The sequence below is a fragment of the Bufo bufo genome, chromosome 4 (assembly GCF_905171765.1).
Source record: "Bufo bufo chromosome 4, aBufBuf1.1, whole genome shotgun sequence".
NCBI lineage: Eukaryota > Metazoa > Chordata > Amphibia > Anura > Bufonidae > Bufo > Bufo bufo.
Window position 1 is genome coordinate 553529215 of NC_053392.1, and position 27379 is coordinate 553556593.

The 27379-nt window shown below is 45.1% G+C and overlaps 1 protein-coding gene across 1 annotated transcript in view; it reads right to left on the minus strand.

Annotated features, from left to right (window-relative positions):
• Positions 1-27379, minus strand: part of LGALSL (galectin like) — a 42990-nt gene that overhangs the window by 12408 nt on the left and 3203 nt on the right. Inside the window, exons 2-4 of the mRNA XM_040430117.1 lie at positions 15496-15567; positions 6758-6846; positions 5516-5693 (exon numbers count right to left, since the gene is read on the minus strand). Coding sequence (XP_040286051.1) covers positions 5516-5693; positions 6758-6846; positions 15496-15567 — 339 coding nt within the window. The remainder of the gene's footprint in view (positions 1-5515; positions 5694-6757; positions 6847-15495; positions 15568-27379) is intronic.

The window sequence follows — 27379 nt, forward strand, 5'->3', positions numbered from 1 at the left end:
AAAGAGAAACTTTTTTTGTATTTTTATTTTCTATCATTTTGGTTCTACTTGCTTGTGCTGCACTGTTGAAACCCCGCTGACTGCAATTTCCACCAATCACCATAAATAATATGTTCACTATATTGTACAGGTTATAATGATTACGGGGATGTAAAATACTGTTTTGTTATATTTAATAAAACAAAACAGTAATATCATAAAAATCCCATCTTTACAGCAGAGCTTTTCTATGGAGGAGTGGATAAAGTGCTAACTGTACAGAAGGTCTGGGATTCAAATCTCAGACCTGTAAAATAAAATCTTTATAGTAAAAGTTATGGCAGAAAAATATCATTTTTACTTTCCAGCTTTATTATTTTACATCAAAAGTTACAATTCGGCAAAGTTGTTGTTACAAATAAATTTATGTTTTTGTAACATACTTAGTACGAAATATCACAAACAGTATTTGGTATCCTTGTAATCATAATAACCCGTACAATATAGTGAACACATCATTTATGGTGATTGGTAAATGGTGCCATTTTTTTGATTAATTTCAGCGAAATGCTATTTATTTTGTGTTATTACTGTGAAGAAAAAAGCCTTTTAAGCACAGAAAATGCTTCTCTTCCCACTGAGCAGGTCTGTAGTTTAATGGTGACTCCTCTGCTTACCATACAGAAGGTCTGGGGTTCAAACCCTCATGTATGTGCTGGAAGAGGGCCATTCCTCCAACCCATAACCAACACAGCTTCATTAGGATTCACTGCACTGAAGTGAATACTAATGAGGCTCCGGCCCTGCTTTCTTGGATCTATGATTCTCCAGCTGGGAGGGGAAGGAGAGGCAGATACCTGATGCTACAGACTCTCCCCGTGAGTCTTGCTCTGGGATGTAAACACAGGGTGTAGGTCTCACAACGCAAATACGCCGGAGGAGTCAAAATGTACTTATCATGCACTTCATTATCTGACTTAGGCCTCCTGCACACGAACGTATGGCTTTTTCAGTGTTTTGCGGTCCGTTATTTACGGATCCGTTGATCCGTTTTTTGTTTCCGTTGTGTTTCCGTTTCTGTTCCGTTTTTACGTATGGCATATACAGTATACAGTAATTACATAGATAAAATTGGGCTGGGCATAACATTTTCAATAGATGGTTCCGCAAAGAACGGAAATGGAAGACATACGGATGCATTTCCGTATGTGTTCCGTTTTTTTGCGGACCCATTGACTTGAATGGAGCCACGGAACGTGATTTGCGGGCAATAATAGGACATGTTCTATCTTTAAACGGAACGGAAATACGGAAACGGAATGCATACGGAGTACATTCCGTTTTTTTTGCGGAACCATTGAAATGAATGGTTCCGTATACGGAACGCAAAAAACGGCCAGTAAACGGGGGGGAAAAACGGTTGTGTGCAGGAGGCCTTAGGTCTATTGCACACGACCGTATGGCTTTTTCAGTGTTTTGCGGTCCGTTTTTCACGGATCCGTTGTTCCGTTTTTTGTTTCCGTTGTGTTTCCGTTTCTGTTCCGTTTTTCCGTATGGCATATACAGTATACAGTAATTACATAGATAAAATTGGGCTGGGCATAACATTTTCAATAGATGGTTCAGCAAAAAATGGAACGGAAACGGAAGACATACGGATGCATTTCCGTATGTGTTCCGTTTTTTTGCGGACCCATTGACTTGAATGGAGCCACGGAACGTGATTTGCGGGCAATAATAGGACATGTTCTATGTTAGAACGGAACGGAAATACGGAAACTGAATGCATACGGAGTACATTCCGTTTTTTTTGTGGAACCATTGCAATGAATGGTTCCGTATACGGACCGTATACGGAACGCAAAAAACGGCCAGTAAACGGGGGAAAAAAACGGTCGTGTGCAATAGGCCTTATATAATGCAGTAAGGGTGAATGCTGGTGCTATATTTTTTTTTGTGCAACAGGAAAACTCCTTTAAATGGTTGGATAGGTAACTTATAATCAAAGGCCTTCTGGTTTACCAATACACGCAGTTGTGATACTGCTAATACAGAAAGCAGTGATGTCATTTATGATAACATTTATGATCATTCTTTAATATGAATAGTGTTGCTAATTAGAATTGCTTGCAGAGGTAAATTACTACTCAGCTGCTCGACTCCGGAAGTGAGAATAAGCCTCTGGGCAAAGAAATTCTCTGTAAAAGCTATTTGTTTCAGCAATATTTTTATTTTTAAATTGTGTTGGGTAATTCACTGGAAAGATTTATTTCTCTTGCAGAGATGTGAGTGATAGCACAATCCTCAGAAATACTGCTAGGACACATTAAAGGAGTTATACAGTAATTTATATTCATAACCTATCCTCTGGTCCGACACCAGGACCCCATGATCAACTGTTAGAAGAGGGTGGCACTCTTCCTAGGCCATGTTACGTCACCGCACATCGGTCACATGGCCATAGAAGTGAATGGGGCTGAGCTACAATACCAAGCACAGCCGCTATACTATGTATGGCGCTTTACTTGGAGAGCTGCTGGGAGCCTACAGCACTCACCAGAGCTCCGGTGAGCGCGGCGCCTCCCTGAAACAGCTGATCGGCGGGGGTGCCAGGACTCGGACCCCTGTCAATGTGATAATGATGGCCTATCCTGAGGAAAGGTCATCATCACCTTTACCTGGATAACATCACACTTCGTACTTGCAGTCCTATGTGCAGGCAGCATGTTATAGAGCAGGAGGAGCTGAGCAGATTGATGTATAGTTTTGAGAGAAAAGATTCAGTATAAGGGTCCATTCACACGTCCGTAGTGTATTGCGGATCCGCAATACACCCAGCCGGCACCCCCATAGAACTGCCTATTCTTGTCCGCAATAGAACTATTATTTTCAGGCGCTGAGGACTAGAAGATCGGGACCACACTCCGGAAATGCGGACAGCACACTGTGTGCTGTCCTCATCTCTTCCGGCCCCATAGAGAATGAATGGGTCCGGATTCGTTCCGCAACGTTGCGGAACAGATCCGGACCCATTCTACGGACATGTGAATGGACCCTAACTGTATTTTTTCCATTCCCGCTCATTAGGAGTCCAGTGGGCAGTCTTATCAGTGATTGACAGCCGTTCTTGTATCATTGTGCATGCAGAGGTCTCTGCCAATGACTGACCAGACCGTCCACTGGACTTCTAAGCTCAGAATGAGCATTGATCTAAAGGAAAAACTGCAATTATATCAATCTGCTCAGCTTCCCCTGCACTGCACTGTAACCTGCTGCCTGCAGATTGGACAGCATTCTGGCACATTTTGATTTATGAGTTATTTATAACAATATACATGGACTACCGAGACTTAGTACTACTGACAATGCATGAAGTTGAAGTAAACTTTCAATGATTTGCAAAGCCTTGGTCTTCCTTTCTGGACAGAGCCAGTACCTACTACTTACTGTAGTGGATCGTTATATTAAAAATTTAAACCAACTTAATGACTCCATGAATAAGTAAATGACATGTGCCAATTTATTATGTATTTTCAACATCCCCCCTTCCCAACCGAAAGTTAAAAGTGTCTGAACAAGGGACGTGACCAAAATGAGTCTTTGCACAATAAACGTCAGAACTTTAGATTTCTGCCGCAGGGTTTGTACTATGAACGCCTAAGATCCAACCATGGACACCCGCTATGATTTTACATGTAGTTTGCATGGACACAGTTTTGAAATTCATGCGGAAAAAAAACAGAGGTTGTGTAAACGTTAGCATTGACTCCCACTGAAGACAATTAGAGACGGAGTGGTAACATCAAAATCCGAGTGGAAAATCTACCAAGTGAACGTTCACTTAGGGTATGTTCAAATGGCTGGAAAAAAATATATCATTATTATGTAAAATTGTAGAAAAATTTCCCCCACTGCACTGAAAGTGTTAAATTCAGAAGTTAATTTGAAGTGAAGCTGCACTTTACATGTACCAAATGTTATTGTAACGCTTGTAGATAGGGACAGACACGGACAGTGAGCCCTGACCTGGAACCCAGCACGCTTTCCCTACCTACTTGCAGTTCAAGCCCTAGGTAGCTAGACCGCAACTGGTCGATGGTCCCTATTCTACTAAGGTGCAGAGACAGACAAACACCAAGAGACAAAAACAAAACAAAGTGATAGTCGTAAAAATATGAGTCAGAACCAGGCGGACCACGCAGTACAAAAACAAGAGACAGAGAGTGGTCAAAAGACAAGCCGAGGTCAAAAACACAAACAAATCCAAATGAATCCAAGAACCTACCTACTGGCAGTTCAAGCCCTAGGTAGCTAGACCGCAACTGGTCGACGGTCCCTATGCTACTAAGGTGCAGAGACAGACAAACACCAAAAGACAAAAACAAAACAAAGGAATAGTCGTACGAAAATGGGTCAGAACTAGGCAGACAACGCAGTACAAAAGCGAAAGACAGAAAAACCAGCAGAGGTCAAAAACACAAATATATCCAAATTAATCCAAGAACCAGGAACCTAGCTGGTGAGCCCAAACCAGACTATCACTGGCACTGGTATATGGCCAGGAAGGGGTTTAAAAACAGCACTAAGTAATAGAGCACACACAGTCCGAGCCACACAGGAATAGAGCAGCTGAGGAATCAGTCCACTGCTAATCTCCCCCAGAACACGCCTGCTGCAGGGAGAAACAAAGCATTACATTCTGTTGCTAAGGACGCTATCGCGTCACCAAGGGGAGTGGCTTAGCAGCGCGTCTCTCCCGACGCGGTTGTGCCGAAGCTGGAGATCTTGCCGCTGAAGCCTTTACAAATGGAAGTGAGTCAAATAACAGAACAGCAGCAGCAGTGGGAAAACCAAATATCAGACACCTTGGGCACCTTTTCTGGCACCTGTGAAATGTGAATGGCCTGAGCAGAACTGATATCTGTCAGCACATATTAATGGGCATCTGTCCGCAGATTTGTACCTATGACACATGTGCACTTGGCAGCTGAAGGCATCTGTGTTGGTCCCATGTTCATATGTTCCTGCATTGCAAGTTTTAATATATGCAAATGAGCCTCTAGGAGCAAAGGGGGCGTTGCCATTACACCTAGAGGGTCTGCTCTCTCTGCTACTGCCGCGTCCTCTCCCCTTTGATTGACAGTGCTGAGTAGTGTAAATGTCATGACACCTGGCCCTGTCAATAAAGTGGAGAGGGTGCGTGAGCTGGAAAGAGAGCGGAGCCTCTAGGAATAAAGGCAACTCCCTCGTTGCTCCTAAAGGATCATTTGCATATATTAAAATTTAATTTTTCTCAGCAATGCAGCACATGTGAACATGGGATCAACACAGATGTCTTCAGCTGCCAAGTGCATATGTAACAGGTCAGCCAGTGTCATAGGTACAAAACTGCTGACAGATGCCCTTTAAGGCCAATCAGTTAAGACTGCCATACAAAACACTACATGTCTGCCATAATGTTAATATTCTGGCACTTTTATGGGAAAGCAGGCAGCTGTATGGTCCCGCACTATTCATATACGGTCTTATCACTTACCCTGAATGGCTGATCAGCAATAAATGGAAAATAAGGGATTGCAGACTCCTCTTCTCCCCACTCTCCCGATACACAGGAGTTCCTGAGCAGTTGCTTATCGGTGAATTCTGCTTTCATCTCAATGGCCACATCCGCTGGTGGATATTCTGAGTCTCCACATGTCAACTGGATTTCGAAACTGAAAAAAAAAAAAATGTCTCAAATGTTTGAGGAAATGAACATTAAAGGGGTTGTCCGACCCCATGACATATTCTGCAAACCGCTTACAATGGTTACAAATAATAAAAGAAGTAAAGTTCTGACCCCTCCCTGGTCTCCCTCCGGTCTTTGTTCACTGGGCTCCAGCAATGATGTGGCATGTTGACATGTGATCACTGCAGCCAATCAACGGCTGTAGTAGTGATGTGTCGACACCACTGAGGTTACCGCTGTGGCCAGTGATCGTCTACAGTGGTCTCATGTTGTGTCGACACCACTGAGGTTACCGCTGTGGCCAGTGATCGTCTACAGTGGTCTCATGTTGTGTCGACACATCATCGCTGGAGGACTAGCGGGAGACAAGGGACGTGTTAGCACCGCAGCAGCAGGGGATTGGTAAGGTGAGCATTACTTTATACCATTGTAAGCTGGGATCATGGGGTTGAACAATCCATTTAAGGCCTCTCGCACGGCCGTAGTGCTCCAGCCCACATACGGCGGTTCCGCAATACACGGGGCACCAGCCGTGTGCATTCCGCATCACGGATGCGGACCCATTCATTTTTACTATTTTCAAGGGCCTGACATATACGGAGGATTTGGACTACCTCTCTAAAATAAATGGCATTAGGCTATATGCGCACTAGAGAAGCCGTGCTCAGGTTTCATAATGTGATTTGCTCTTCATGCGTTGCAAATAAGGGGCCCGTGCTGCGGAGTGCAAATTGCAGTCTGTAATGCACAGGCACCGACCGTAGGGCCGCCGTATGCGGACCCATTCACTTTTGCGGTGCGGAGGCACAGACAGAAGCCCCACTGAAGCACACCATAGTGTTGGTCTCGTATATTGCGGACCCGCTGTTTGCAGGCCGCAATAAGGGCCCGGCCGGCACACGTTCATGTGCATGAGCCCTAAGTAAATGAAGTGGCATATACAGTAACAGTATAAGGAATTCCCAGAGCACGGCTGCTTCTATCCCATCAGCAGTATCACACAGATCAGTCCCGCAGTTCACAGATACAGCCGGGGCACATCAGACTCACCTCTCTGGGTTCATGCCGACGATTCCCATTATGAGGATCTTCTTCCCTGGTCTCAGGCCGCCTTTTATGTGACCACAGAAAGGAACTGTCTGAAATATAGAAGTTTGGTTAAAGAAGATATATATAACATACACACAGAAGCACTACATCATATATATCATGCCGTTCAAATCCTAGAAATATTGAAAGTCCTGTTATACCTTTAAGGGGCTGTCCAGCCCTGCATCAATTTTTAATCCCTACAGCGGTGACGTGTCCGCACAAGCAGCACATCACTGGTCACAGGCTCCTTGGGGGACCCATCACTGCTGGGGCCAGTCATTGGCTGCAGCAGCCCATGGGATCCCTGTCCATACCTGATGTTGACATGCAGAGCTGGAAGTCACGATCAGTGGAAGCGAGGGTCGGGAGTAGCTAAGTATGCCTCACCGACACAGCAAGGTGGGGGAGTGGGGTTAAAAATTCACATGGGTCGGGACATCCCCTTCAAAATGCATTCCCATAATTCAGTGCAGGAATCTAGTTGCATGTCTCTTTTAGGGCCCTTTCAGACGAGAGACATTTCCATTTGGGTGCTGTCTGAGCACCTGGACTGAACACTGACCCATTCAATGAAATGGGTGTCCTCACATGACCATCACCCCGTGTCAGGAACATCACAGCATGAGAGTATGAATGGGTCTGCAGGAAAAAAAGGGGTGCAGTCCTCTAAAACGCGTCTGAGTTTCCTATCAGCGGTATGAAAGGGACATGACATAAAAAAATGTTACTACATTTACTGTTAATGGAACAATCAATGAATCCAGGGGCGGATTGGCCATAGACCTTACTGGGAAATTACCTGGTAGGCCGATGCCCAGGGGGCCGTCTAGTGGAAGTTTTTGGAGATGTACCGGTATTTTGTGCTGCTGGCGGCAGTATTTTGTGATGGACTGTGGTATTTGGCTCTGTTGAGGTGGTATAATGTGCCACAATATGGTATTGCTGGCTCTGCCTTCCATCAATTTGGACCCAACTACAAAACGGGGCCACTTTTAGTATTTTTTCCAGGGCCACTTTAAGTTCCCCGTCCGCCCCTGAATGAATCCCCTATTCTAAAGAGGATAATGCGAAACAGCATAAGTTGTATCATTGGAGGAAATGCACTGATTGAAATCCTCATATTTACCGAAATCATGTTGTAATGCAGTGGTCTGCAACCTGTGGTTATTGAGATAACTCTAATCATGGCATGTGGATGTCAGGGCATGTTGGGAGTTGTAGTTTTGCAATAGCCACAGGTTGGGGAGGTAATGGATTGATTCTAGGTTCACCACACGTCTTTTCATCCACTTTAAAATGTCACTTTTTTGTAATCCCGTTAAAAAACATGTCCGCCTGTCCTGTAGCATCCTGTTCTCATAGACTTGAATTGTACAAAAAAATCCATGGAGATCCCGTTGTTCAAAATGAGACATTGTCTGTCCTTATGAGAAAAAAAATGACCCTGATGGAAACTTGTCAAAACGGAGAGGAAGGCTGGGTTTACGTGTGCGCTGTGAATGCCATCTTCCTGCTCTATCACAGGAATGCAAGCTCTTATGGATCCACTAATGGTGCCCAATGAACCATGCTGCCTTAGGTTTTTTGGGTTCTGTCTTGGCATCCATCACTTCACTAGTAAGGCACACGAGTGCGGGTGAACAAATTCCAAGCGGATTTATGTGCATTTCTGCACCACATCCACAATCTTTAACAGCGGTTTTTAGTGCGGATTTGATGTGGTTTCGCTGCAGATCTCACCCTTCATTGGGAAAGGGTGAAATCCGCAGGTAAAACCGCAAACTTACTGCAATTGACATGCTGCGGATTGGGAAATCCATTCCACACAGCAGGTCCATTTCCGAAAAAATCTGCAAACTGTACATGAGATTTGTGTAACCTTATACACTTTACTGGTACTGTAATACACAGCGGTTTTTCTGCACGGAAATTCTCGCAGAAAAAATGCCCGTATTCCGCAACGTGTGCAGGTGGCCTAATGGGCAATTTTTTCCCCCATCGGATGTGATGAAATATGCAACACAGGTGTGAACAGAGCCTAATTAACCATGAGGCACTGAAAACATATGGATCCATTAAAGGCCCCATGCATCTAACCGTCTTTTCGGTCCCCATCCGATCCGCATTTTTTGTGGATCAGGTGCGGACCTATTTATGTCAATGGGACCGTGTGCTGCCTGCATCCATATATCAGTTCCGCGGCCTTACAAAAAAAAGAATAGAACATGTCCTATTCTTGTCCATTCTGCGGAAAAGAATAGGCATTTGTAACATAGTGCAGGACCTGTAGAAGGGGAAAATGCAGATGCACACAGCTGGTATCCGTGTCTTGCGGATCACAGATTTGTGGACAGCAAAAATGGATACGGTCATGTGTATGAGACCTCAAAGAAATCAAACGACATTTGAAAAGGATAGCCACACGTCATGTGAACAGGCGGTAATTCATACCCTAATAAACCACAATGTGCAGCGGCAACAATCAGGTCTTGAATCCTCACAGTGTAGCCTAGGAGGAATCCTAGTAAATACAGCATAGGCAGAGCACAACCCGTCTACTGCACCGCACTAAGCATAAAATGATTATAAGGGCCGTTCCGGAATAACCAGAGCACCTTCCGCTTATAATTACAAGTGTACGACAGGTATAATTATCTATGTAGATGTTCCAAGACAGGACTTCATCCTGAGGTTTTTCATCTTTTTAAGAGCTGTGGGGACTCGCTCTGGTAGACAGGATTAGCGGACGCAGTATGGAGGCAACAACAGGTTCTTTGGATCAAACAGTTCAGTGTTTTATTCACACTTTAGGCAGGTGACAAAACAAGCAGTCATAAAGTCACCTTGTGGTGTTGGTGGTAATTCACACCATGCAGCAATTCTGCCTCAAAGAGTCCTTGCTGATAGCAGCACCAACCTGTTTTCACGCCAAACAGGTAACAAGGCTCCGAGATCCCAACACAGAGACATCGCTTCTGAGCACAGCTGCCTATTTAAGGACAACCAGGTGCTGCCAAAACCCGGACCGGCACTTAAAATCCGGTCCGGTATTTGACCTCACCTGGCTGCAAATCAGCCCAGCAGCACATGCTGGGAGGAAAATACCTGTTTTCCCAGACAAAACCTCTCACTGTGTCACAGAGCACATAAATGGAAGAAAGCTGCTGCTTGTCTATATGTTTTATGGAATGCATTACTGTAAGGATATGCTGATATTGGGCTAGGTTACACTGACCCTAGAGCAGGGGTGGTGAACCTATATGGCACATATGCCAGAGAGGCCACGCAGGCGCAGTGAATGTCTGACCACTCCCTGCACAGACATCTCCACTGCGCCTGCGCCGATGACCGAGATGTCTGTGCAGGCAGCGGTCAGACATTCACTGCGCCTGCGCCGAATACAGACGCGCACGGCGCAGGCGCGAGAATTCGTCCGCTGGCTCAGATGGAGGATGGCATTCAAGAGGAGATGGGCGGGCTTAACGGACGAGTGGGGCGGCATACAGTGTGAGTAGACGGAGCCTCTAGGTGCTGAAAAGACGCCCCCATAGCACCTAGAGGCTCATTAGCATATTAATAAAAGTTTGTTTTTTAGTGAAACGGATCCACACACAGGTCTGAGAATAGCATTGTTAGGTAGATCAGATACTAGCAGATCGCTAGTGTCTGAGAGCTAATTAGGTCAAAATGAGGTGGTAGAAACCCTTTAAGTAGATGATGAGCTATGTATTATACTTATATATTTATATAGATTATGTAAGTAGATTATGTAAGTAGATGATGAGCTATGTAATATACTGCCTTGTATAAGGATGATGTATATATGGATGTTGTAAGGAGGTGATGAGCTATGTATTATACTGCCCTGTATATGGAATCCATAAACAGGGCAGTATAATACATAGGACATTGTCGCGGCCCAAATCGCTGTGCAGCCATGTTATGTTTGTGGGCTAATGAGGTTTGCATGCCAGGGCTGCCCATGTTAATGTATGAGTTGTTTTTGCTAAACTAAAATATCAGTATTCAGGTTAAATTTAGGTTAAATTGCCGTGTTGGCACTTTGCGATAAATAAGTGGGTTTTGGGTTGCAGTTTGGGCAGTCGGTCTCTAAAAGGTGAGGTGGTGAACTCGGAGCTTGCTTCACTGGGTTTATATTCAGCCCCAAATCCAACAAAAGGGCTCATGCACACGGCCATAGTTTTAGTCCGATCCGTGATTTTTGCAGGTTGGATGCAGACCCGTTCATATCAATGGGGCTGTAATATGTGACGAATACCGCACCTCCCGACTCCCCTGACGCCAACCACGTTGAGCTCACGAGATACGGTATAGTCACTGGTTACCGAGACATGATGTTACGCCGTCCTGGGAGTACGTAAGGTCCGCTTGGTACAGTTTACACAGACGCCTCCTGTCCACGCGGGCACAGAAAGGGCACAAGCTGAGAAAGCATTTTCACTGCCCCAGTGAAACATCGCTTTCTCAGCCCGGGTAGACTGCCACCAGTTTCTCGTTTGATATAAGCCCAATCCGCTAACAGGATTATATAGGGTGAGAAACCAACCCGCAGTAGCGTTTAACTATGCCGAAACACGGATGTGGGATTTCGTGGATCGAGACACCAGAACAGCATATATATTTAATTGCCTTTAGGGCGCACTAGATAAACACTATACACACAGAGAATATATACAGTGGTCTTAGGTTGCAAATACAGATGATGTGGTACAAACAGGGTTAAACAGAAAAGGGTCAGTTACCAGTAGTCCTTTGGGTGTTGATGAATAAGGTGTTGCTGTAAGGCTTGGCTGTAGTCACATAGGGGCACGTTTCACGACGTGACCCCCCTCCAGGGAAAGACGCGGGACACTGCTTGCCTCATTTTCAACTGTAGTCGGCCCCTCCCCTCCCTGACTCTGGGAGGGTTCCCCCCTCCGTGCTGGTCCTGGCAGCCCAACGACCTGTGGGGAGATCTGTGTATCTCCCCTTCCTGGCACCCTACTACCAACCAATGACCAAGGGCATGTCTGTCGTGGCCCCAGGGTCGCAGATATATAACTGACTTATGCCTGTGATGGACGGGCGATTCATAATTCCTTATGAATCGCCGGTTCCATGATGTCTGAGGGATCTGATTGATCTGGGCAATGGTTGAGACCACCAACAGAGAGGTTTTTCCTGTTAAATTAGCTGGGTTCCTGGCTGGCTGGGTGAAGGTGTGAAATGTACGCAAGTGGCCTGCTTTCCAGGACCCCCTGCTGAGTTCTCTGCTATCTGACAGCAGATGGCTGCATTTTGTTACCCTGTATTTATACCTGTTTACTGACAATAAAGTTGAATCAAATCAAAATCATGGCTGACATTAAATCATAATTTCCATATTCCTCACAGGGGCCACAAAAGATGTGGACAGCACATCCATAAGTCCGTTCTGCGGCCCCGCAAAAAAAACGGAATATTTCCCATTCTTGTCTGTTTCGCAGACAAAAGTAGGACATTTCTGCAGGAGTAAAAAAAAAAAAAAGAGCGGCATGCACTTGGCCAATATCCGTGTTTTGCGGATCCACGATTTGCAGGCGGCAGAACGCTTACGGCCATGTGCATGAGCCTAAATCCTGAAATCCGGAGTACTCACTAGGATGGAAACTAATCCGCATGGCAGAAATATGTAATTGTTGTGGTGATGATGGTGATCCTTACAGGAAATATTTGAAGCGCGCTGAATCATTCTATAGTTCAATGGATCCTATAATCCTGAGCATTTACGCGCAGCAATGATTGCCACAATCTGCAATTTTCACTGAGATCATCGCAAAAATCTCTCATTTTTTTTGCTTCAATGCATAGAAAAATAATAAAGGAACTTTGCACATGGTCTTGTTTTACATATGGACCATTCTGTGTTTACAGCTCCTATGCATTATTAAGTGTTTCCATGGTTACGGACTACCAACCCACTGTGTAGTCTGATCCTGCAGTCATACTTCCTTCCCTCTGTTCCATGCTTCTTGCTATCCTGATGAACATAAGTTAGCAAGAAAAAGGGGACAGATGGATGTATGACTGCCGGATAGGACCACTCGGGGATGTTTAGAAACCATGCAGACACACTAGTCTGCATATGAGTTGTATAGACAAGACGGGAGGATATTTTTAATTAAAGGGGTTTTCCGATATTTTTATCCTCAGGGGGTCCGACAACTGGGACCTCTGCCGATCAGCTGTTTAAGAAGGCACCGGAACTCCTCAGCCTTCTCTCTGCTTTTCCTAGGCCAGTGACGAGACGTTCATTGATCACGTGGCCCAGGAGCAGCTCTGCCCCATTCAAGTGAATGGGGCTGAGTGCAATACCAAGCATAGCCACTATATAATGTACAGCGCTGTGCTTGGAAAGCTGCGAGAAGTCAGCGGTGCTGGCAGAAGCACCGGTGCCTTCTCTAACAGCCGATCGGCGAGGGTCTCAGATGTCCAACACACACCGATCAGATACTGATGACAGACTCACTCTATCCAATCAGTGCTGCCATTTTCAGACTTTGCAGGTACACCCCCCCCCAACTGGTTACCTCCCCTCTGTACCCTTACTGAAGGCTAATAGCAATTCATTCACAACTTCTAGTGCAAATAATAAAGGAATGGCACAACATTGAACTTGATGAACTTGTGCCTTTTTAACCCATATAGCGGTATTTTTTCTACCGTAGACTTTTTGCAGTATATGAAACAAACCCTAAGTTCTCCTTAGCTGCCACGGGAAACACCAAAGTTTCTTATTTTTTTTCCGTATAATGAACCAGAACATGTTTTTAAAGTGAATGCAGATGATTTGCAGAGTGTAATTTGTCTCCCCACAAACATCATTCATGCTGCATTATATATTCTTCTGATCTTTGCACGCTCAGAATTTACTTAGCATTCAGTCCAATGACAAGTCTGAGTGAGTCATTCCTGCACACGAGACAGATTTACCATCCTGGACCTGTGCTGTCTATACAGCGTAAGGCTCTGTTCACATTAAATTCTGCCATTTATGTGATACATACGTTTTTAGTTTTTTTTAAGTTGTTAGTCTATATTCAGTCTGATCTTCAGATTGTCGTCATATAAAAATTTTTGTTGTGAGCTTCATGTAACTGCAGCAGCATTTTTGAGAAACCATTTTTGAGAAATTCCATGAATTATTTTCATAACAAAATTTCTAAAATGATGTTAAGGTCATTTTAAGTGTTTCTAGTGTAATGTGTCCCCCATGGTGCTACTGGGGGAGGGATCTGGACAAAATCTGCCTCCTTCTCCCTCTGGCAGCTGACAATATAGTCCCTTTATACCAGCCCTGGAGTGTTCTCAGCTATACCGCTGTGCTACTGCAGATGCTCTGCTCCTTCCCTGACAAGCAGGGAAGAAAGCAATTTCTGATGGATGGTAAATCTTTCTCACGGGTGGTCTCTCAACAGAATCAGTCTTCTTCTCCCTCTGGCAGATGACAATATAGTCCCTTTTTACTTGCTCTGGAGCCTTCCTAACTATACTGCCGAGCTACTGCAGATGCTCTGCTCCTTCCCTGACAAGCAGGAAAGAAAGACATTTTTGATGGGTGGTAAATCTTTCTCACGGGTAATCTCTGGACAGAATCAATCTCCTTCCCCCTCTGGCGGATGACAATATAGTCCTTTCTTATTTGCCCTGAAGTCTTCTCAGCTATATCGCCATGCTACTGCAGATGCTCTGCTCCTTCCCTGGCAAGCAGGGAAGAAAGCAATTTCTGATGGATGGTAAATCTTTCTTACGGGTGGTCTCTCAACAGAATCAGTCTTCTTCTCCCTCCGGCAGATAACAATATAGTCCCTTCTTACTTGCTCTGGAGCCTTCTTAACTATACTGCTGAGCTACTGCAGATGCTCTGCTCCTTCCCTGACAAGCAGGGAAGAAAGCAATTTTTAATGGGTGGTAAATCTTTCTCGCGGGTAGTCTCTGGACAGAATTAATCTCCTTCCCCCTCTGGCAGATGACAATATAGTCCTTTCTTATTTGCCCTAAAGTCTTCTCAGCTATACTGCCATGCTACTGAGATGTTCTGCTCCTTCCCTGACAAGCAGGGAAGAAAGCAATTTCTGATGGATGGTAAATCTTTCTCGCGGCTGGTCTCTGGACAGAATCATTCTCCTTCCCCCTCTGGCAGATGACAATATTGTCCCGTCATATCTGTCCTGGAGTCTTCGCAGCTATACCACCATGCTACTGCAGGGGCTCTGTTCCTTCCTTGACAAGCGTGGCAGAAAGCAATTTCTATTCTATCTACTATTGGCTGTTCTGCAATGAACAAAGCATTGAGGGTGAATACCAGCACTCAGCTCAGTTGGGTACACATTAAACACCAGGTGGCACTATACTACGTAAGCAGTTGTCATAACGTCACTAGAACAACATTAGAAAAACATGGCTGAATTTTTCAAAAACAGCCTTACCCTTGTCCTTAGATTGTGTGTGGTATTGCAGCTCTGCCCCATTGAGTCCAATAGAGACGAGCTGCGATACAAGACACAACACATGGACAGAGGTGGTGCACTTTTTTCAAGAAAGCAGCCATCTTTTCTAATCCAGAACAACCCCTTTAAGAGCATGTACATGGCAAACATATCTTATGATCTATTCAATAACTATGATATTGTCTGCTGAAGAAAGCGTTGACTTACCAGTCGTGGGAAGATGACCTCCGCCTGCACCGGTGACCCTAAGGGGCTGCTTAGTCGTCTGCTGTCCATCTGCTGCAGAGAGAACACATTACAGACATCATTATAATCTACATCTATTATAACGCCCATGATATATGGCACATATCAGCCATGCACTAGTGAATGAGAATACGCTTTAATTTTTTTCCTGTTTGAATGCTTGACCTTCATCGTCACAGAGCAGGCCTCCGGGGGTGATAACAGGCATTACCACCTTTGCACCTGTTCTAATAGATTACGGCGCTTGGAATATGATCCCTGAAGAAAGTAAGTGACCCTCCGCAGTCCGCCGAGGACAGTCACATGAACTTATAAGTGAAAGCTGAGAACTCATGCGGAAGTCAGCACCACTAGTGCAACAGGGGTGGTGTTGCCTCGTAAAGGGATTTTCTGGGGTTAGTCAATAAGGCCTAATTATTGTTATTCTGAGGGTATGCACTTTGGGTGGAGGGGGGTCGTCTTACTAATATAAATGCTGGAGAACCCTGGCTTAATTTGCACCCAAAAAGTGGCATACACCACATTTTTTCTGTGTTTTAGAGACTTTTTGTGGACTGTCTGATGGGAAGGAGGGCTTAACGGTACAGGGTGTGGCTTAAAGGGGTTTTCTAACTTCAAAGTGTTCTTTAAACTACCCCCCTACAAGCGGGACCTATTAAAAGAAGCACACTTACCTTCTCCCCAATGCTCAATTCCGCCCCCATGGTTCAAGTCATGTCTTCACTTGATTTGGTCCTCGCATGTAAACTCCTGGAACGGACGGGTGTCACCTGCACCTCTGCAGCCAATGACTGGTCACAACGGTGTTGTATCCCCCAAGCTGCACATGATCGCAGTGAAGTGCTGTCCAGGGATATTTCACCTCGGCAGCAAGTCATTGGCTACAGTGCTGCTCATCGTCTGTGCCGGGAGTTTATATACGGGAACCGAAGCGCAGTGAAGACAGCGGTGCACCCTCGGAGCCGGAACCGAGCGCCGGAGAGCAGGTAACTATTCTTCCCTTGCCAGGCCCCACTGAGTGGAAAATACTTTTAAGATGTGCCAAGTGCCAAAATTTAGTTGCACATTAAATCAGCCAACAAGTGGGATAAACTTAGACAGAAGACCCTAAAAATATTCCAAATGTATCATCCAGCATCAGCCACTTCAATAGATTTGGCATATCTTCAGACTGCCTGGCTCAGTTTCTATGTCTATCTAACACAATTAGTAAATCTGACCCTTTATGTAGCTATTTCTCATGGTTTTTAGGATCTCTGCTTGGAGTCTGTGAATGGGAACCTTTGTTGTTTAAAGGGGTTTTTCCGAGACTTATACTCTCTATAGGTCATCAGTATCTGATTGGTGGGGGTCCAACACCCAGGAACCCCACTGACCAGCTGCAGTCATGTTGCAGCCTTCTTGGAGCTTAGCCTAGGCCATTGGATGTCACGTCATTGAAGTAAATAGGGCCGAAATGCAATACCAAGCTCCGCCGCTATACAACGCACTGTGCTGTGCTTGAGCTGAGAGTGGTCTGCGGTGCTACTGTGAGTGCCGATGTCTTCTCAAATAGCTGATCAGCGGGGGGTCCCGGGTGTTGGACCCCAACTGATCAAATACTGGTGACCTATCCAGAGGATAAGTCATCAGTAGTAAAGTCTCGGAAAACCCCTTTAATTCCAGAAATGAACATTAAGGCCTCTTTCACACGGGCTTTGCGGGAAAAGGTGTGGGTGCGTTGCGGGTACATGCGCAATTTTTCCGCACGAGTGCAAAACATTGTAATGCGTTTTGCACGCGCGTGAGAAAAATCGGCATGTTTGGTACCCAAACCCGAACTTCTTCACAGAAGTTCGGGCTTGGGATCAGTGTTCTGTAAATTGTTTTTTGGAGGATCCACGGACATGAAAAATGAAAAAGAAAATCTAAGTCAAGTTTGCCTTTGAAATGATAGGAAAAAACGGACACGGATCACGGACACGGACGACAATCTTGTGTGCGTCCGTGATTTTTCACGGACCCATTGACTTGAATGGGTCCGTGAACCGTTGTCCGTGAAAAAAATAGGACAGGTCATGCCAGGCTATGTCATGCCAGGCTATGAGCTGAGCGCTGCGATTGGCCAGCGCTACAGCATAGGAGAAGGAGACTGCGGCAGGTTCCCCTGGGTGGAGCCTAACTACGAATATACCGGAGGCTATAACCGGAGAACGGAGCGGCGCCCGGGGATAACAGTAAGTGCAGGGGGATCCCTGGGCGCCGCTCTACACGTCTGTATAGTTAGTTTAGATACTTTCTTCTGGTGAAAGGTCCTCTTTAAGCTAAAAGTAATTTTTTAAATTGGTCTTTATTAAAAATATGGCATCCTTTTTCTATACAGAGCTGACATGCTCTAGTAGCACCCCTTGGATTTTCTGTCTTTTCCATCATTTTGGGAGAAGACGGACTCCTTATCTCTGCTCTCTGACATTATAAACACTCATGATAGCTCAGTTCTTATGTTACTGGTAAGAATGTGGCTTAAATAAGTGTTTATGACCTCTCAGTAGTTTAAAGATGAGGGTTATTAGATGACCGGCACAAAGTGAAAGTGAAAGTACCAGTCACACAGCTAGACAAACAGTTAACCCTTTGTGACAGAACAGCTCAATATTTTTAATAAAGGCCAATTTGAAAAAAAGATTTTTAGCCAAAAATGGGTAACATGCAATCATAAACAAAAATTGTCTCCACAGGTGTACATAGCCTTTAAATAAACTGGGAATGGAGTAAATTTCCGGTTTAACGCGCAGCGGTATTCTACATAAATGAGTCAGGTGCAGAGCTCCCACCCGATACCTCTAAGTGAGAATTTCTAGGAAATGCAAGGAAGGAAAAATACATTTTATTCCCTAAAATACCTTTGTAGCCAGAATTAGTTATGCCAGTGAACAGTCTGTTTTAACACTTTTATGTTAAAGGGGTTTTCCAGGCTTTTAATATTGATGATCCCCGCCGATCAGCTGTATGAAGAGAAGGCGCGCGCCGTGCACACATGCCGTGTCCTGTCTCTCTTCCTGCTCACTGTAGATATAGCAGTGGCGAGCAGGAAGAGAGACAGGAGACGGCACATGCGCACGGCGCGTGCCTTCTCTTCATACAGCTGATCGGCGGCGGTGCCGGGTGTAGAACCCCCACTGATCTGATATTGATGACCTATCCTGAAGATAGGTCATTAATATTAAAAGCCTGGAGAAAAAGACAACAGTATTATAGCAGTGATACCTTTATTGACTAACCAAAAAGACTTCTGTTTGCCAGCTTTCAGAGTACAGAGGCTCGCTCCTTCATCAGGCAGTTTACAAAAAAACAACTTTTAATACAACTTACATTTTTAACACAAGTATTTAACATTACATACACTTTTCTGTCAGGTACCCCGCGATTTTGGCCAGTGAACAGTCGTGTTCTGCACCAGATGGGCTGTTGTCTAGTAGAGGTCAGTTTTATAGACCATATTCGCGCCACATTTCACTAGATGGCAAATCCTATTACAGTATGGGCCCCGGAAGAAAAATAGAACATGTCCAATTCTTGTCCGTTTTGCGGACAAGAATAGGCATTTCTACAATGGGCTGCCCGTTCCGTTCTGCAAATTGCGGAAGGCAAATGGACGGCTTCCGTTTTTTGCGGATCCGCGGTTTGCAGACCGCAAAAAACAGAACGGTCGTGTGCATGAGTCCTAAAACTGATTCTGGTACTGGACCGTCTCATCGTGTGGACTGCAGAAGAGATGCCTTTTGCATATTACACTACATGTAGCCAATAATAAAGTAATGATCCCAGATTATTACAATACTGTCAGCACAAGTTTCCAAAAATAGGGTCTTTGCCGCATACACACTGATAGACTATCCTTAGGATAGGCCTTCATCATGTAATGGTTGGAGATCGTACAACCGGAAACCCTACCAAGCAGCAGAATCAAGGGGCTGCCATGTTGGGAGTGGTCCAGTGCTGGGGCGCCCATCCTGTTAATGTGTATACATTATATACAGTACAGACCAAAAGTTTGGACACACCTTCTCATTTAAAGAGTTTTCTTTATTTTCATGACTATAAAGGCATCAAAACTATGAATTAACACATGTGGAATTATATACATAACAAACAAGTGTGAAACAACTGAAAATATGTAATATTCTAGGTTCTTCAAAGTAGCCACCTTTTGCTTTGATTACTGCTTTGCACACTCTTGGCATTCTCTTGATGAGCTTCAAGAGGTAGTCCCCTGAAATGGTCTTCCAACAGTCTTGAAGGAGTTCCCAGAGATGCTTAGCACTTGTTGGCCCTTTTGCCTTCACTCTGCGGTCCAGCTCACCCCAAACCATCTCGATTGGGTTCAGGTCCGGTGACTGTGGAGGCCAGGTCATCTGGCGCAGCACCCCATCACTCTCCTTTATGGTCAAATAGCCCTTACTTTCAAAGTTTTCCCAATTTTTCGGCTGACTGACTGACCTTCATTTCTTAAAGTAATGATGGCCACTCGTTTTTCTTTACTTAGCTACTTTTTTCTTGCCATAATACCAATTCTAACAGTCTATTCAGTAGGACTATCAGCTGTGTATCCACCTGACTTCTCCTCAATGCAACTGATGGTCCCAACCCCATTTATAAGGCAAGAAATCCCACTTATTAAACCTGACAGGGCACACCTGTGAAGTGAAAACCATTTCAGGGGACTACCTCTTGAAGCTCATCAAGAGAATGCTAAGAGTGTGCAAAGCAGTAATCAAAGCAAAAGGTGGCTACTTTGAAGAACCTAGAATATGACATATTTTCAGTTGTTTCACACTTGTTTGTTATGTATATAATTGCACATGTGTTAATTCATAGTTTTGATGCCTTCAGTGTGAATCTACAATTTTCATAGTCATGAAAATAAAGAAAACTCTTTGAATGGGAAGGTGTGTCCAAACTTTTGGTCGGTACTGTATATTATCTGCTTGTGATCTGTCTCTCTACCAGGACCTCTGTCATATAAATTTCCACTGGCATGAGAAAATATTTCCTACAGAGCAGATCACTTTATAAAATTAAAATCGGTTAACCCCACCACCACCTATTTGACACGTGCCTTCAAGGCTTCGGGCCCGAGGCCTCGATGACTTTGGAGAAGGTGGATTAGCAAAGCGCGGCTTGACCTATACAGTTCTGGATAACGTTTCAAGTATCTTAGCATGCAAGGAATTGTCAGCATAGACGAGCAAGGGACAGCTATCTTCACCCGGCCGGATCACGGCTCCACACACCCTCTAACTTTCAGAGGAACGTAAAATGGCAACTAAAGAGGCGTATGGGCTCAAACTGGAACTCTGAGGCACAAGGAAGCATAAAAGACTTATTTTCCTGATTCCATACAAATATGCCAGCAAATAAATTTAGGCAATACTCCACCAGACACCAGAGATGTTCTACAGGAGAATATCTCCATAATCTGGTGCCATACGGAGTGTCTCCATACAGGCAAAAATGAATTAATCTAGAAGATTGATGGAAATATTACAGAAATGAGCAGGGTTAGGAGCAGGCACAAAGAAGTGATTGCCCAATCCACAGCAGTGCAGGTGCAGATACAGGACCAGTTTTTGGAACTCAGGATTTACGCCCATTGCTTTAAGCCTAAACAGTATGGCCGCAGCCGAGCAGCACTGAACGGCTTATACTGGAAGCTGCTTTAAATTCAGAAAGCGTTAAATCCCTCAAACAATCCATGATAAAGCCCAGATTTCTCCTCACAAATGCTGGCCACAATTCTCCTTCTGATCTCTCATGGACAACAGCGACATTTTACTTGTCACTACTTCTACAGGCTGCTGAGATGGACCGGGTCACAACTGGTACCTTATCTATAATATGTTTAAAGGGCATCTGTCAGCAGATTTGTACCGATGACACTGGATGACCTGTTACATGTGCGCTTGGCAGCTGAAGGCATCTGTGTTGGTCCCATGTTCCTATGTGTCCGCATTGCTGAGAAAAATGAAGTTTTCATATATGCTAATGGTCCTCTAGGAGCAATGGGGGCGTTGCCATTACACCTAGAGGCTCTGCTCTCTCTGCAACTGCCACACCCTCTCCATCTTGATTGACAGGGCCGAACAGTAAAAATTTAATCACACCTGGCCCTGTCAGTCAAAATGTAGAACCCCGTAGGTGTAATGACAACGCCCCCGTTGCTCCTAGAGGCTCATTTGCATATATTAAAACTTTATTTTTCTCAGCAATGCGGGCACACCTAAACATGGGAGCTTTAGATGAAAATATTAAAGGAGTTCTCTAGGAATCTGATATTGCTGGCCTATCCTCGGGATATCAGACTAGAGAGTGTCCGACGTCCGGCACTCCTAAAGATCAGCTGCTCCAAATGGCTGTGGTGGTCAGTGGGTGCTGAGGCCAGTGATGTCACTATACATCGGTCACACGGCCTAGTTTGGACTCTCCTGACCTGTTTACACCATTTTAAACCAATCCCTCTGGTTTCCACCCTGTACGTAGCACTTCCTCTTGCTGTATCCAACCAAACCCATGATGCACCGCCCCTAACAACGCCCGGCTCATTTATAGCTCCTCCCACCCAGCTATTTACATAGACACTCCCCTATCGCTGCCCCACCCATGGACATGACATCACAGGAAACAGCTGCATGGACATGGTCATGTCACCACAGCCCAGAACGGGGGATAGGAGCAAAAAAAGGTAAAAGAAATACATGACAAAATTATAGCGACTTTCCTAAATTATTATTTAAAAGGATGTTGAAGTAAACCGGAAAACCCCTTTAAGTGTAGCGTGTAATGTATTCACCGACACAGATCGGAAAACGAAAGCTTCCAGAAATCACAGGGAAACACCGACACATAAAAGAACCATCATCTGTAGGTGCTGGGGGTTGTCAGTAATATGGAGTAGTAATAAATCTGCCCCGATGTCTCCCACTCAGTCACATATACCGTAGATACAGAAATCCCGTCTCTGCCCTGTATATGATGCAAATACATTCCCTGTTGTACTAATCAGAGCACTTTAATTATTGATGTATTTTTGGGAGCCCGGCCCCGAGGGGGAAAGACTGATTTAATTACTACGGTTTAATTACACAAGAAGGATAGAGATTAGTTTGATCATTTCAGAGGCACATAAACTACAAGTGGCTCGATATGACGGTAAAGGTGGCCTGGTGACAGTGGGTTATGCCACCACACTACCTTCCTTCAGCAGGTGTACAGGGTCCAATTGGCTGCCATATAAAATCAGAGGCAGAAGACTCTGGGCCTCGCGTATCATGGCGTCCTTGACAAAAAAATTGGGGCAAGTATGTCATTAGACATTGGGCTCAGATCTTTTGTCCCATTCATGCAGGTAGATTTTCCCCTCATATAGTCTGGAGAACAAGTCGCAGCATCATCCTATGGCTATGTTCACACAGAAAAATCTAGTGCAAAATCCCATGCAGAAGAATTGAGGCTGACATGCTGGGTTCTTCCCCGGATTCACGATCTTATGTGGCGCAGAGCCACATGTAATCCGCATTTAATGGGGTTGATCCGCACGTGGCAGTTTCTGCACTAAAAGTCCAGCAAGAATAGATATATCCAATCCGAACGTGGGAAAATCTGCGCTGTATAAACTACCACGTGGACGTATATTCAAAGGGGTTTCCCGCCTCAACCTCTGTGACATATCGCTAGATGTTAGATAGGTGAGGGTGCCACCTCTAGGACCTACTCCGAAATCGAGAACAGGGCCTCGAGGTAAAAGGCAGTGCACTGCGCATGCGCAATATCCTCTCCATTCACTACTATTGGACAGCGCCCAACTATTTTCCGAAATCCCTTAGCGGTTGAATGAAGGGGCGGCCGCACATGCACGGCTGCCCTCTCTTTAATTCGGGAACCCCAATCTAGAAATTTGTCACTGATTCCAAAGGGAAGTATATCTGGGCTTTGCTAACAGAGGGGAGTCTCAAGTACGGGGCAGCCCCTTTATTTCTCCGTAGTGGAGGTTTTCGCCCTTTCTTGCCATTTCTGTGTAATATACGTTGTATACAATGTTGTGACAACTGACAATATGTCAATCAAAACCTTCAGAAGGGCTCCATCACACAGTCGCATTTTCTGGTGAGTTTTTAGCGACATTTTTTATTTAGTGTCATTTTTATATACATTTTCGTGGTGTTTTTAAGTCCTGTAGAAAAGCCTAAGGCCCCTTACACATGAGCGAGTTTTCTGTGCGGGTGCGATGCGTGACGTGAACGCATAGCACCGGCACTGAATCCTGACCCATTCATTTCAATGGGTCGGTGCACATGACCGTTTTTACACATCAGTTCTCCATTGCGTAAGAATCGCAGCACGTTCTATATTCTGCGTTTTTCACGCAGCCCTGGTCCCAGGACTTCAGTGAAAAAGGCATTGTATCCGGATGCAATGTGTTTTCCACTGATGGTTGCTAGATGTTGTTTGTAAGGGCACTTTCACACTTGCGGCAGAGGTGTCATCCGGAAAAAACGGATCCGGTATTTATTTATTTTTTGCACTTTTAAAGGTCTGCGCATGCGTAGACCGCAAAACCAGATCCGTTTTGCCGGAACACTTAATGCCGGATCGAATACATTTCAATGGAAATTGATGTCGGATCCGGCATTCCGGCAAGTGTTCAGGATTTTTGGCCGGAGAGAAAACTTCAGCATGCTGCGTTATTTTCTCCGGCCAAAAAACATAAGAGGGACTGAACTGATGCATCCTGAACAGATTGCTCTCCATTCAGAATGCATTAGGATAAAACGGATCAGTTTTTTTCCAGTATTGAGCCCCTAGGACGGAACTCTATGCCGGAAAACAAAAACGCTAGTGTGAAAGTACCCTAAACCTTGTTTTTTTCACGCGCATGAAAAAACGCATCCAAACTGATTGCACCTGCGCGGAAAAAAACCTGAAACACTAAACGCAAATGCGAACAAAACTGACTCAACTTGCTTGCGAAATGGTGCCAGTATCACTGAACGCACCCTGATACAATCCGTATCATTCGTGTGAAGGGGGCCTAAGGGAAAAAACACCTAGCAAATGCTGCGGTTTATATAAAAAATGCTGTTAACCCAAAAATCCAAGCAAAATAACTTAAAATTTACAGTGCATTTTTTTTTAACACAGACCTAAAAGTAAGGCTACTTACACATTAGCGTTTTCAATTCCGCTATTGAGATCCGTCATAGGATCTCAATACCGGAAGAAAACGCTTCAGTTTTGTCCCTATTCATTAGGGGTGCACCGAAATGAAAATTCTGGTCCGAAACCGAAACCGAAAATTCAGGATGCCCTTGACCGAAAACCGAAACTGCCTTTTTGCCCAAATACTTTTAAAATACTTTTTTTTTAATGATTGGCGCTGTTATGGAGAGGGGGATCTGTGGGTGGCTCTGTTATGGAGAGGGGGATCTGTGGGTGGCTCTGTTATGGAGAGGGGGATCTGTGGGTGGCGCTGTTATGGAGAGAGGGATCTGTGGGTGGCGCTGTTATGGAGAGGGGGATCTGTGGGTGGCTCTGTTATGGAGAGGGGGATCTGTGGGTGGCGCTGTTATGGAGAGGGGGATCTGTGGGTGGCGCTGTTATGGAGAGGGGGATCTGTGGGTGGCGCTGTTATGGAGAGGGGGATCTGTGGGTGGCTCTGTTATGGAGAGGGGGATCTGTGGGTGGCGCTGTTATGGAGAGGGGGATCTGTGGGTGGCGCTGTTATGGAGAGGGGGATCTGTGGGTGGCTCTGTTATGGAGAGGGGGATCTGTGGGTGGCTCTGTTATGGAGAGGGGGATCTGTGGGTGGCGCTGTTATGGAGAGGGGGATCTGTGGGTGGCGCTGTTATGGAGGGGGGGGATATGTGCACTGTTATGTGCATAACAGTGCACAGATCCCTTTCCCCATAACAGTGCACAGATCCCCCCTCCCCATAGCAGTGCACAGATCCCCCCTCCCCATAGCAGTGCCATAGACCGATCCCCCTACCCATAACAGCCCCGGCCCTGCTGCTCACAGCATCACTCACTGCATCTTTATTTTACCTTACAATCGTGACGCTCCAGTAAGAACTCTGCAGGCAGAGCGGAGGGCGGCGTAACGTCACTTACTCACGTGACGCACCTGCTCCGCCCACTTTATGAATGAAGGAGGAGGAGCAGGCGCGTCACGTGAGTAAGTGACGTTACGCCGCCCTCCGCTCTGCCTGCAGAGTTGTTACTGGAGCGTCACGATTGTAAGGTAAAAAAAAAGTTGCAGTAAACCGCCCGCCCGCAGATGGTGGGTGACAAATCCTACACCCCATATTTTCGGCCGATATGTAACAATATCGGCCGAAGTGGATTAGGTACATTTTCGGCCGATATTTTCGGCTGCCGGAATTTCGGTGCACCCCTACTATTCATTGTCAATGGTGACAAAACTGAACTGAATGAAACGGAGTGCGCCAGAATGCATCCTGTTTCTCTGACAATAGAAAACAGATCCGTCCCCCATTAACTTTCAATGGTGGTCAAGATGGATTTGTCATGGCTATAGAAGACATAATACAACCGGATCCGTTCATGTATGTATGCGGTTGTGTTATTGTAACGGAAGCGTTTTTGCAGATCCATGACGGATCCGCAAAAAACACAAATGTGAAAGTAGCCTAACTTCTGAATGCAAAAGATAAACATTAAAAAAACTAATGAAAATGTCTGAAACCAGCCTTAGGCCTCCTGCACAGGACCGTATGGCTTTTTCAGTGTTTTGCTGTCCCTTTTTCACGGATCCGTTGTTCCGTTTTTTGCTTCCATTTCCGTCCCGTTTTTCCGTTCCGTTTTTCCGTATGGCATATACAGTATACAGTAATTACATAGAAAAAAATGGGCTGGGCATAAAATTTTTAATAGATGGTTCCGCAAAAACGGAACGGATACGGAAGACATATTGATGCATTTCCGTATGTGTTCGTAATAGGACATGTTCTATATTTCAATGGAAAGGAAAAACGGAAACAGAATGCATACGGGGTGCATTCCATTTTTTTTTTTGCGGAACCATTGAAATGAATGGTTCCATACATGGACTGTATATGGAACGCAAAAAACGGCCGTAAAAGGAAAAAAAAATGGTCGTGTGAAAGAGGCCTTAGGACATGTTCACAAGACAGCATCAAATTCCGCCTCGTATTCTGCGACAGAAGCCGCAGTTTCTCACTTTCAATGCTGATTAGCCGGTTTAGCCGCATTGAATGGCGCTATACTCTGAGTGGACACCAGCTGCAGCTTCCAGGGGCGTCTGTCCGGACACCACGCCAAGAAGGGACATGTCCCTTCTTAGCGCGGTTTTAAACCGCAGGCCATGCAGAGCTGCCTCTTACCGCAAACAAAAGGAAGAGGACACCGCACAACCGCCTGCGGAATTTTTTTGGGTGGAGTCTGTGCAAAATTGAGATGGCGAATTTCACTGTGGTGTTTTTTGCACCTGCGTTGTGGTAAAAATGCCAGCTCCAGAGGTTAGATGAAAGTTTACAGGAAACATGAAATTCTGGGTTTTGCCGTAAAAACCGCATGTGGTATGCAAAAAATAACAAGCGGTTTCTATGGCGTGAACAAAAAATGTCAGAACAAATTGGGTACGAAAAGCAGATCTGTAAACAGCAACAACATAAGTGACATTCTCCGCATAGTCAGACGGGCGGACAGGGATTTGCCAGCAGCAAATAAACCAAGTATTTGGTGTTCCCACGCGTTTTATACATTTGGTGTTATGGAAAACTCGGATAGGAGGGAAGCATCGCGTTATGGTCCGGCAGTGTTGGAGAAT